The 11985-nt window shown below is 35.4% G+C and overlaps 2 protein-coding genes across 2 annotated transcripts; one reads left to right on the forward strand and one right to left on the reverse strand.

Moving 5' to 3' along the window:
- Positions 1-1446: 1446 nt before the first annotated feature.
- Positions 1447-6706, forward strand: LOC107186837. Its single transcript, XM_015574779.1, has 8 exons — positions 1447-1573; positions 1762-1824; positions 1988-2180; positions 2531-2645; positions 2715-2869; positions 3768-3969; positions 4101-4186; positions 6463-6706. Exons 1-8 carry the CDS (start codon positions 1447-1449, stop codon positions 6704-6706), a joined length of 1185 nt encoding a protein of 394 aa, XP_015430265.1.
- Positions 6707-7284: 578 nt separating this feature from the next.
- LOC107186905 (leucine-rich repeat-containing protein 40-like) lies at positions 7285-10773 on the reverse strand. Its single transcript, XM_015574868.1, has 10 exons — positions 10551-10773; positions 9521-9714; positions 9227-9430; positions 9028-9151; positions 8718-8887; positions 8452-8594; positions 8177-8377; positions 7759-8091; positions 7451-7636; positions 7285-7390 (listed from the first exon to the last, which is right to left on the reverse strand). Exons 1-10 carry the CDS (start codon positions 10696-10698, stop codon positions 7285-7287), a joined length of 1809 nt encoding a protein of 602 aa, XP_015430354.1. The 5' UTR covers positions 10699-10773.
- Positions 10774-11985: the final 1212 nt, after the last annotated feature.

Here is an 11985-nt window from a genome sequence, read left to right on the forward strand (position 1 = left end):
AAGTAACATTATATCGACCATTTTATAAATCACGTATAATCTCCGAATAGTATTCATTAACAAATACCGATTATTTTTACAGATACATTTCAGTAGCTCCGAGACCAAGTGGTAGAAGGTCTTTCCCTTACATCGCTTTTTCCCCTAGCGGAGACCGAATTTGCTCGTCGGTGTACACCGAACGCCCGTTAATTCTCCAAAGAACGGAATACGTAGGATCAATTTATTGCTCAATTTAACGTTTCATCGTATGCTAATCGTTTCAGGAAAGACAGCTCCATCGTAATTACGCCGAGCCGATCCAATTAACGCGTTTGTCTGTCGCGATAGGTAATTATGTGGTGTCCCGAAAGCCTCGATTTCGGAGCAATTAGTTAACGGTTCTGGTGCTGATACCCTAACAGGTGATACTTTATCAGCCTACGCCTTCCGTTCCCGTCTGTTTTTGTAATAATTCCCCGTGGCGATATGATACGCGTTTCCAAGTTCGTAAAACGTTTTACAGCGTGCATTCGCCCGGACGAAGCGAAATAAAATTTCGGTCGCGTTCCGTCGTTTCTCCTTTTTACAGCCTACCTTGTTCTCTGGCTGTAAAATTTCAGCCTGGTGGCGCCAAGCAATGATAAGTCGGATGGGGGAAACGATCATTTTTCCCGGTTCATTGTCGCTTACCTATTTACTCGGTCGCTGGTCAGAACGATTCGTCGCTGGTACCATCGGATCCGGAATTAATTCTAATCCGCTTGCACGTTCACCGACGCCATTTATTCATGCACCGACAAATCATCGAGGGATTCGTTTCGGATTGTTGAACCGAACGTGAACGCCCGATCTTTGTCAACGTGCTGATGATGATGGTTCACAGTCGACAGTTCGAATTTAAGCACAGGATTTAATATTCGGCTTTTAAGATACAAGATTCAAAGTCCTCTAATTCCTTTGAGTCCTTCGATTCCTTTGTTCCTAAATACTAGATCAATATTAGTACTTAATACATAATGAGAGCACTATTGTACGAATTATAAACAATTCGTAGTGGCTACGTAGAATACTTGTTACTCACTGTATAGGTAATCTTAAGGTACGATACAATGTTACGTAACGATGATACGATACGAAGTACGCAACAAATGGATACGCACCTTAATAGACGTACAGTGTCGTACAGGGAAACAAAACATCAACGAAGATCGATTGCAAAAAATTACCCGCAATAATTTCAGAATAATGAAGACGTGAGGATAAAATACGAAACCTTCTTTTTCTCCTACTAAAAGGACTACTATCGATATTATGTGAGTATCAACGGAAGACGAGTTATTTCCCCTGGTTCAGGTCATACGGGACCTGTTGATCCCAGGTTCGGCTTCAAGATCAAGGTCTCCATTCTGACGAAGGAGAAGGAAACTCTAAAGTGTAATTAAAAAAGAGAATTTACGGTCCACGATGTCTTGTATACGCTATCAATCGACGAATCCTTCGAGGGAACGGTGCTACTACGATGGCCAATACAATCACTACACCCCGCCTTCCTACTCGTCGAGAATTCGGCCGCAGGATCCTTATCAAAACGGTACGAAATTTAATTATTGATTAATTAGAAAAACATGGATTTTATGCAGTTTTAGTATACAGAATGCATCATTGAGTAATTGAAATCATTAATCTCGTATTACACTTTACCCGACTCTGCATTCTTAAAAAAATTAACTTCATTACAAGTTACAAATTAAACTATTGTTTGTGTCCACTAAATTTCAGACTATTACACCGGATGGAGGCCAGTGGAATTCCAAGGACACAACTCCGAAACCTCCACGGCAGGTATATAAGAGCGCACACAGTAAAAATTTCTATTCATTTTCGCAATCCTCTGTACTCGTTATTATCGCCACGTTCCTGAAGTATCAGAAATTTGGCACTCTGATTATTATACAATGTTGTCGCAATAATAGTCAGTGATCAACACAACCAGAATTGTTCGTAGCCAGGGGTGACCTGCCATTTCCGGATCCGCGGATGCAAACCGGAAGGATGGCAGTGTGCAAGCAGGAAAAGCAGCTAGACACGCTGGTCTTTGAGAAAATGCAAACTAGACTGAAGTTCCTCGAGGACAGTAATACCGTAATACAAACGCGTAATCAAAATCTTGTCGCTGAGAACAAAGCCCTCTTGTCTCAGTGAGTACTAACACGCGAACAATGGGCGATCTTAATCGATATTCTCTTCGGGCTGTGCGTGAATGTACGAATGGACGGACGACGAAAAACAGGAGTGTAAAAGACAAACGCCTTTGTCTATGTTTGCATCATCAACAAAGCGTCAAATTTTTTTCCAGTAGAGCATCTTTAAAAACTTCATTCGTATAAAGCTAAAATCTCCCGCTGCCATTGAAACCATAATTTTTCATTTAATTCTCACGTATTCCTTTCGTGCACAGTTTTAATAATATCTAGCAGTTCAGATTACAAAAAATCACCTTCGTTGTGCGCGTAAGTTTGGCTTGAAAACTGTGATTGCGTGTCAAAAGATTGGAAGAAGAGCGAAACGAGGCTAAGAGGCTCGAGGATAGACTGGCGTCTCAGCGAGAGGAACTTGATCTTGAGAAGCTGAAGCTGCTGGAAACCAGGGAAACAGCGGAGCAAGTTGGTGCATAAATATTCGTGCATACTTACTTACCTCCGATTAAAAATCAAAACTCACCGCGGTTTTAGAGCCTGAAAACTCCGAACGTCGAGGCGAATGGAACATCCACGACAAATATTATTTCGAAGCTCGATCGAGGGGTGCAGATTTGGGCGGTGTGCATGGGCTGCCAAAGAAAATTGGAGAGCTGCGAGAAATTACCGCCCACTGTTACCATCACCAAGTAAATCTGTGATTTTTTTTTTACCTATTAACACAAGGTTTTAGCGTATTACCAAAAGTACAGGATAGGGTCAATTAATTGATGTTCATCGATTCCCTTTCATATCCTCATCCCCAATACCATAGTCACAGTGCCTATCAGAAATCGACAGGGACCGTCGAATGCGTTCTCTTTGAGGACACTGTTGGTCTGTCGAGAGCAATTAATACGACGTTGACGTAGAGTTTGACGCTCTGACGTGCAACCCATTTAGCCACCTTCTGATCTAGGATTAACGAAAGGTTTGCCTGTGATTTACCAGATTACGTTAATCAACGATCATTATTCGAGTTAGTTACGCATTCGACGATACCTTCCTGATTGGTATCGCTATTACAAACCTTAAAATCACTGTTCAGGCATTCATGTATTAGTCAGGACCTTTTGATAAACGCGATTCTAACGTTCACGCAAGCATTGCGGCTGTTTTCGTCCGAGATCGAATAACACAGTAATACAATACAGTGGCTCACTATTATGTACAGGATATCCTGTTCCTGTTTCGGTTCAATAATCAAACCAAAAGAAACTGTATTGGTCAGCTTGCGAAACGGTGAGATAACTTTTCCAAAAAAGCCCGACTCACTAGACTGTGGAATTTTATGCAAAATAACAATTTTTCAAGTGATTTGTAAATATAGATGTGAAGCTTGAATTTTCTTTCATTTCTTAATGATTTTATTATTAGATCCGATGTTAACTTTACCATTTGTCACATTTCTAATAATAACCATATGATTCCGTAACGTGAAACCTTAAGAATCTGAATTAATCGATAGAATCGACCTATAGAAGTAATAAAGAAGGACATTTTCTTAAGAGACTCTTTCTTTCGATCTTATTTCGTACGTCGCTACAGATCGGAACTGGAGGTGTTGGAAAAGGATATGCAAACTCTTCGCGACACCATAATTGCTAGAGAAGAAGCGTGGGACAAGGCGATGGAACGCGAGCAAAATTACAGGCAGCAACTGACTCGATTGATCACAGAGACAATCACGGCTCGTCATCTTTCCGAAACGCGTCACGAAGAACTCCAGGCCGTGACGAAAACTCTGTCGGTAAATATTTAAGTGGAGATTTAAATGTTTCAACGGAATTGAATAACCTTGGGATTTATTACGTGCCTCCCTGAAGAAACAGAATTCATATTTTCTATTCATTAACTCGTTGTTCAATTTTCTGCTTACAGGAAAAAGAATCGGAATTGAAGTCGCTCCAAAAGGACAACCTCTACTTGAACAAGCTAATAGTGCTGCTGTATAACTGTCAACAAAGGTAACAGGGGATTAGCCTCTCGGTTTTCATAATAAAATACGTTCTAACGCACACATAGAAAACAGAAAGGACACGCGAAGTAACGTTGACGTAACAATCGAACGAAGTAAACCGTGCACTCTATAAAATTGCGAGATTCGTGTGTCTCTCTTGTATGGAGCATTAAATCCAAGAATATCTCAAGCATCCAAATCCGATTTTACCGGAGCTTGGTACGAACTTCTAGCTTAAAAACTTTTCCTTTAATCGATAATTAGATCTGGACAGTTTACGCGGAGGGGAGGGGGCGGGGGAAGCTAAGACTGTGCTTCACTCGACTGAAAGATCACCGGGGATCCTCCTCTCGGTTCGTGTTCACTGAGCTGCGCGATTACGGACGAAACAAAGCCAGGGGACAATGGTCTAAGTAATGAAAATTGTTGAGATACCGTATTCCTTGCTCATTAACTACGGGATCGCTTCGAGTATTTTTAACTTGATATCGTTCATTTAAAATTTGTCAATAGTCGTCTGTTCTCGTGTAACTTTTGATTACATTTTCCTGGCCAGCGTTCGCTGTGCAGTTGCCCGTTAGACGCCCGTCACTCAAGATCAGGATGAACATTTACCGTGTTGAAAGTGAATTATTTCTATGTCTGATAAGAAACTAAACAGAGGAAATATTTTGCATGTAATCGGTTAATTTAGTTAATTACGATGCCACGAGTGATATATTCTAAAACACGAAGTAGATAGCTCTACCTCGCACTTTTGCCAATAATACTCGTTACCTGTCAATCGAGGCTGACAATTATCTATTTCAGTGTCATCGTTCAAGAAGTTTAACAAGCTCCATTTTCTTAAATTACTTCTCCGAGAAGAACGATAGAACTGTTTTAAGTAAAGGGAAGGAATAAGATTTCTGTTTTACTCAGTTTCGTGCAAGTTTGCTCGGCACAGCGTATCGCGAGTAATTTCGTGATCGGTGACATATCTAATCCTCCGAGGGACAAGACGATAACGTTGAAAGAGGAAAAGAATGAACGCGCGGGAAGTATCCAGTTGGACGGAATTAAATAAATCAGAAGGGGTATTCATTAGAGTCGGAAAGGGGGCCGGCAGAGCGCAGCTTTCCTGAAAAGGGAGGAAAAAGAGAAATCGTTAGATCGTAGCGCGGAGGTTCGCACTTTTTGTCAGGGAGGAAAGCTCTCGCAACCCCTATCGCTTAGACCCCGAGCTACACACCCCGCATTTTAGTCGTTTCATTAGCGGAACGCCCGGACGTAATGTAACGCCGAGAATGCCGCTTCAAATTTCGCGTAACGAGACACGAGCTTGCGAGCTTCCTGCAACGTAGGTATGTCGATAGATTCCCCTTGTTGGTCCTTCTTTTCTATTCAGCACGAGAAGCAGCACGAGCGATGTGAAACTACGATCGATCCTCTTCACTCTACCTGCACTGTTCGTCCTGGAAATATCCTGAATTTCCCGATATTCAAATTGGAACAGCATTTCTGCGTGATAGATATTGAAACATCTTGCCAGGAATCGTTCGAAACAGTGTTCCTCTAAAGGGAAGACGGTATTCATAATAATTATACAAATTCTGGACACAGTTTTGCTGCTCAATATTCAAAATAATGGGGAAAACGGTCGTCGAAGTCTTTGGAATTTCCAAATTTATATCACAAACTGTCTTTCTTTGATCTAAAAGCCAAAATTAGATGAATACAGTAGGGGAAAAACGACCTTCTGAAACAATCACGTGACACGGTAGTTAGGTTCCAATAAAATTTCATTTTGTATCATGTGTTAATTATTTGTCGAGATACATGGACAGAAAGAGCGACCTAATGAACATCAACTTGTATTTTAACTCGTACTCAGAAGTCATCAAAATGAATGAAGGTAGATACAATTAGCTTCTTGACGAAACATTTTAGTAGGTACGTGATATCTTTCGACTTCGGTTCAGTTTTAGAATAGTGTATGCAGGTTTATCAAGAAACTCTTCGTGCGCACTGTTTCGCGGAAGAAGCTTTAATCTCAAATTACCTTCTGAAACGTGGTGTTCACTTGAACAAATAAATTGAATAAAGTATTTGATATGTATCACGAATTATGTATTCAGTTATACGCTAAAATGAAGTTTCTGACTATGTATGCGTTTGGCGTTGCTAGCTTTGAATTAAATCTTAGCCGTGGCGCTTTGCTGCAAGAAGCGCCCTTAGATTTTCGAAACTCTCCAAAAGAAATCGAAATGTCGTGAAATAGGCATGATTTTGTATGATTTGTAGCCGCAAGGGAAAGGATGAGTGTCAAAGAGGCAGCTTGACAGTGGACATAAACGAGAAGGACCAACGATCCATCGAGGAGATCGTCCGACGAATGTCGAGCGGAAAGAACAAGTTGAAGCTAAAGCCAAAAAGTGCGTGTTCAGAAAAAAGCCCGAATTATGGGATTCATCAGGCCAGTCCTCGTGACAGAAATGCGAAAACAATGAAAGATCAGGCAGGTTCTCTGAAAGAACCGAAACGTTAAAAGTGTTTATTTTAATTTTCAATTAATAGAAAATCTAATGTATTTTTGGGATGTTGTATTTTTATAAGTGTAACTTTATATGTTTAGTAATTACTTTGCTTGGACAATCTGTATCTCTGTTGCCTTTAATAATATCGAATTTAAATCAATGTTGGTGTAGAAACCATTACAATAAAAAGAAAATAATAATTTTAGAAGAATAGGTTGTATAGTTTCGAAGTAATCTTTTGTTACATCACAGGCAATTCTGTGACTCCACTGTAATTGCATGTGTTTGCGGCCGTGAACAGTGCAACTACCAATGGGTGTATTAAATTTTACAACGTAAATAATAAATTTGTTAAAACATTGTTGTGCTTTATTATCTGTATCGAAGAGAATGTATGTGAAGGGGAATCTAAATGAATTAATTATTTGTATGAATTAATTTATTTTGGGTATGCATCGATTTGAAAACATCGTATAATTATTGTGCAAATTGATTAACAGTATTTTAATTATTCTGTGATCCTCCACACTATATTTTAGCTCAAATAAATATTTAATAGCATTTTCATAATCTGTCTACTAATTGTATTTTAGCGAGGTATTCTGTCTCTAAGATATGCAAGTATCTCTTCCGTAGACTTAGCTAAAATTGCTTGTCTTGGTTGTTTGAAATAATTTCCGGATAAAGATAATGTTCTGGAAAAGAAAGCGTTTTATCTTACTTCGAAGAAATGAAATACATTTAGTTGAACTTACCTTAGATTCTTCAAATTGCCAAGATTTGGTGGTATGTAGCCAATGTTATTATTAGCCAAATTCAATATTGCAAGTTTTCGCAACTTTTGTAATGATGACACATCAATGTCCGTTATTGCATTGTCATTTGCTATAAATATTTCCAATGGTTCAACCTCGTATATAGATTCTGGTATTTCTTTGTACCTGTGTAATGTATTTTTATATGAACAGATAAATTACTGATAATGAAACATAAAATAAAATAAGCTTGATTCAAATATATGTAAAGTTTTGTGACTGTCTATATATATATATATATAAAATACCTGTTAGATGAAATATTAATTTCTCGCAAATATTTCAGCAGACCAAGGCTAGAAGGGAGTGATTCCAACAAATTTTTACTTAAATCCAATGCTTGCAGGTACTTATATTTTTCGCCAATCCATTCTGGTATATGTGTTAATTGATTGGATGTTAATTTCAAATCGCCAATGCTTGTAATTATAGATAATTCATCAGGTAAATCAGATAGCTTATTTCTACTTAGATCCATTGTGCTTATATCAGCTTTGCACGCATTTTCCAGGACTTCTTGTGGTAATTCAACAAGGTTTCGTCCAGCCAAACTAAGTAATTTCGTACTCTGCATTGTATATCTACAACATTATATGTATGAGATTTAATTATTACTTACTATTAATAATGTACTCGTACCCAAATAAACAAAGTATGTGTACATACTTATCCGGATAAACACTTGTATTGCCTTCTGAGACTATATATTCTTTTGTACTTAAATTTGTACTGGTAACACTCTGTCGTATATGCTTTAAAATACGAGATGTACCACATCTTATGATATCGGTTCTTATATTTTGTACATTATTTCCATCGATCACAAATTGTTTCAAATTTGGCATTATACCAATATAATTTGATACTCTATACAAGTAAGAATCGTTTTTTAAAGATTTTGTGATATGCAGTAACAAAATTATGCATACAAAGTTACATACATAGTAATACTGTTGTGTGATAAGTCTAAAATTTCCAGATTTACCAACTTTATTATCTCCTCTGGTATTGTATCAATTCTATTGTTCCCTAAAGTCAGCGTTCTTAATTGCCCTACTCCTTCCAAACAAGACATATCAAGTTCCTAAAAATTATTAAAATGAACATTGAAAATTCCCTATTATACACAGTATTATAGGTAATATACAAAGTTTTACAAAATAAGATCTATGTATATATACCTTGAATAATACTGAATAATACATACTATAATATTATTATCAGCCAAATGTAGTACTCTTAGCAGTGTACAACCAGATACATCAGGAAATGTTGTTAATTTGTTCGTTTGCAACATTATTGCTTCTACCTTTCTCAATTCCCCAAAAGGTGGCAATATTTCTAACTCGTTATAACTTGCATCTAACTTTTGCAATGCTATTATCAAAAGAATACGTATTTATTAAATTCTTGTATTACATACATTCGAAAAATAAAATATAAAACTATCTTTTTTAGACAGATATGTGTTAAATATGTTAGACAATAGTTAAGTTCTTATAAAAGTGAACTAATACCTCTCATACTCATTAAATCAGGTGGTAATTCTTTCAACATATTATGACTAACATCCAAGGAAATCAATCGTACCAAATATCCCATTCCCACTGGCAGTTCAGATAAATTGTTATATGATAAGTCCTACAAACACAAAATACTATAGAAGTGCTGCTATTCACAGATGTATTAGTACATGTAAGCTGTATTATAATGTACCAAATGGGATAACATTATTAAATCACCAATCGCAGGATCCAGTTCTATTATACCATTGTTTTTTAAATATAATTCTTGTACTTCATTCAGTTTATAGAATTCATGAGGTAATTTCTTTAATTTATTATTTGATACATTTAGAACCTTTAATTTAGATAAATTTCCAATTTCAGGAGGCAAGTCTTCCAATAAATTATTGTGTAACTAAAATTATATGGTTTCAGTATACATAAATTTTTGTGATAAATTCTTAAAATTCATTCTAATTACATTCAAAATGTTATTAACACATACACGTAGTGTAGTCAATTCTGATAAACATTCTATTTTTGAAGAAATTGTAGTTAAGCTGTTGCAGCTTAAGTCCAATATCTTAAGAGGTTCCTGTTCCCACCACCTCTCATTTGTATGTACATAGTCAAGTTCAAAATGTAACTCCTTTACCTCTTCTTCTGTTAAATCATTTATATTCCATATTCTATTAGGTACTGCAACGAATTTTATTAACATTAATAGATTATTACATCTTGAATAATATACTCCAGAATATTAATTTACCATATACACGTACATTGTACGACATCACTTACCTTAAGATATGTTTATGTTGCACATGTATGCTATGATCATAAATACTGCTTGATCTATGGCATTATTCACAGATTAACATGCAAAGCTATCTATGACTTGAAATAAAGAAATGAATTTAAAATTATAACTTAAGTACATGTTCAATTCTTTTTGATACATTAATAGAATAGGCATATTTAATGGATGGGTGGAGAAATAAAATAAAATAAATGGTATGTAATGAGATATATTTATAATAATTTAAATTTCTTAACAAAAATAAGACAATGAAGAAATGACAATGCTAAAAAGCATAAAGCAGGTAGTGCATGTTTTTTTACACGGTAGCTTTTATCTATAAACTTTTATATTTATGAGTTTATTATCAAATATAATATGGATGAGAAATCTGAGGTATAGCATACATTTTATTAAAACTACAAAAATGAAACAATCATTAATCCTATATGAGATAACAGTACAACCTTTATTCATGGTACTGATATAATCAGTACTACTTATAAAATATTTGACTTTACATTACTATCACTTAAGATATCTCTTCATAACAAACATTGAAACTGATATGAACAGAAAATAGTAAAAATAACAATGTAATACAAATATAAACAAACATGCAACATTAGCTTATTTACGAGTGCAATATCGAAGTAATAAGCTTCCGCATGATCATCGATGTATGTCTAAATAACATTTAAACAACAACTATCTCATTTTCAAATATTCCAAATACCCGTGCATAGCCCTCTTGAAGACAGATTTAAATTTCCAGTTTTTCTTGCAGATATAATGTTAACCTCGGACAATTCGGCGTTATCTTCATTTTTTGTTTGTTGTTTGAACACCGCTAAATGATTAATTTTTTTTTTCACGCCACTCATACTGTACTTATTGCGTACATTTTTCACAGATTCACATCCCTCATACAGGATGAGTTAATGATGAACATTGATGAACATTGATGAACATCTCTTCACTTTATACATAATAACAACACCGACTAGGTATAGGATAGATCTATCATCTTATGGGACTTCGTGGTCTCATGTTCTGAAATACCGATAGTGTAAAAAATCAGGGTATTTTCTGCTGCCCTCTATATTATGAGAACAGTGAATTTGTGAACTACGTTAAATCCATTCGAGCTTAACTAGTCTGATTTTTTTTTGCGCACAAAAAAGTTATTGCGTTTAATATTCTTTTTATGAATATGTACTTATATGTATTATTATGTACATTTGAGTAAATTATTTTATTATTTCATTGTTATTACAACAGTTTAACAGTGACAACGAACGCATGTAATTATCAAATATCGGACTAATAGTATATTTTTATTCTATATTATTACATATAAGTGAGTAATACGTATCAAAAACGTAATCGAAACACAGATTTTTATTACACCACAAACATCGCATAAAAGATATTTCGTTATATTGACATTTGTAATAATTATGGATGTTGCGGGGAAATCAATATTATTGACATTATGGAATATTTTTTTGTCTGCAACCAATTTTGAAACGAACTAGGTGATCATTTTGTCATACACAGATGTTTATAAATGGTGATGAATGAATTGTTATTGTTAGTCTTGTTTTCTCAAAAGTGAATGATAATTAATAATAATAAATCGAAGAGATCGCTGCCGCATGTGGCAAACCGATTCTCTGTTCGTTCGTTGTAAACGTATTAAAAAAAGGTCTTCTCACTTTATATATAGCAGGTTTGGGTATTTTTTATTTGAAATGAAAACTACAAATAAAAAGAGCCAATATTTATTTCAAATAAAGGAACAGATAAGTTTATTTGAAAATAAGGATGTATGCAAATAAATTCCAAAATCTTATTTCAGAAATAAATTATTTATTTGCAGTCTAATTGATTTATTTGCCAAATATTTGGTTATTTAAAATAATAATGCACAATAAAAAATAATAGATTTTCGTATATAATGAATATATTTGTCATTGTAAATTAAAAAATATATTGTTTTTTCGAATCTGCACAACCTCGGTGAAATCGGTATGGAACACTTCGGAGGTTTATTTTTATTTTATTACTAATAATTCTATGATATATGTACATTGCATATATTTGTAGCATCCTGAAAACGGGTATTAACGAGCCATTCCACGTCGAAACGCACAGAACTGCGATCTTAA

This window comes from Dufourea novaeangliae, unplaced genomic scaffold (assembly GCF_001272555.1).
Source record: "Dufourea novaeangliae isolate 0120121106 unplaced genomic scaffold, ASM127255v1 scaffold81, whole genome shotgun sequence".
Taxonomy (NCBI): domain Eukaryota; kingdom Metazoa; phylum Arthropoda; class Insecta; order Hymenoptera; family Halictidae; genus Dufourea; species Dufourea novaeangliae.

Excerpts from the sequence above, each read along its gene's own strand:
- LOC107186837 (XM_015574779.1), top strand. The coding sequence starts at position 1,447 with ATGTCTTGTATACGCTATCAATCGACGAATCCTTCGAGGGAACGGTGC. Across the intron at positions 1,825-1,987 it reads CTCCGAAACCTCCACGGCAG|CCAGGGGTGACCTGCCATTT; the intron begins GTATATAAGAGC and ends AATTGTTCGTAG. Across the intron at positions 2,646-2,714 it reads CCAGGGAAACAGCGGAGCAA|AGCCTGAAAACTCCGAACGT; the intron begins GTTGGTGCATAA and ends CCGCGGTTTTAG.
- LOC107186905 (XM_015574868.1), bottom strand. The coding sequence starts at position 10,698 with ATGAGTGGCGTGAAAAAAAAAATTAATCATTTAGCGGTGTTCAAACAA. Across the intron at positions 8,595-8,717 it reads TGGCTGATAATAATATTATA|GAACTTGATATGTCTTGTTT; the intron begins GTATGTATTATT and ends AATAATTTTTAG. Across the intron at positions 7,391-7,450 it reads GGCAATTTGAAGAATCTAAG|AACATTATCTTTATCCGGAA; the intron begins GTAAGTTCAACT and ends TTTCTTTTCCAG.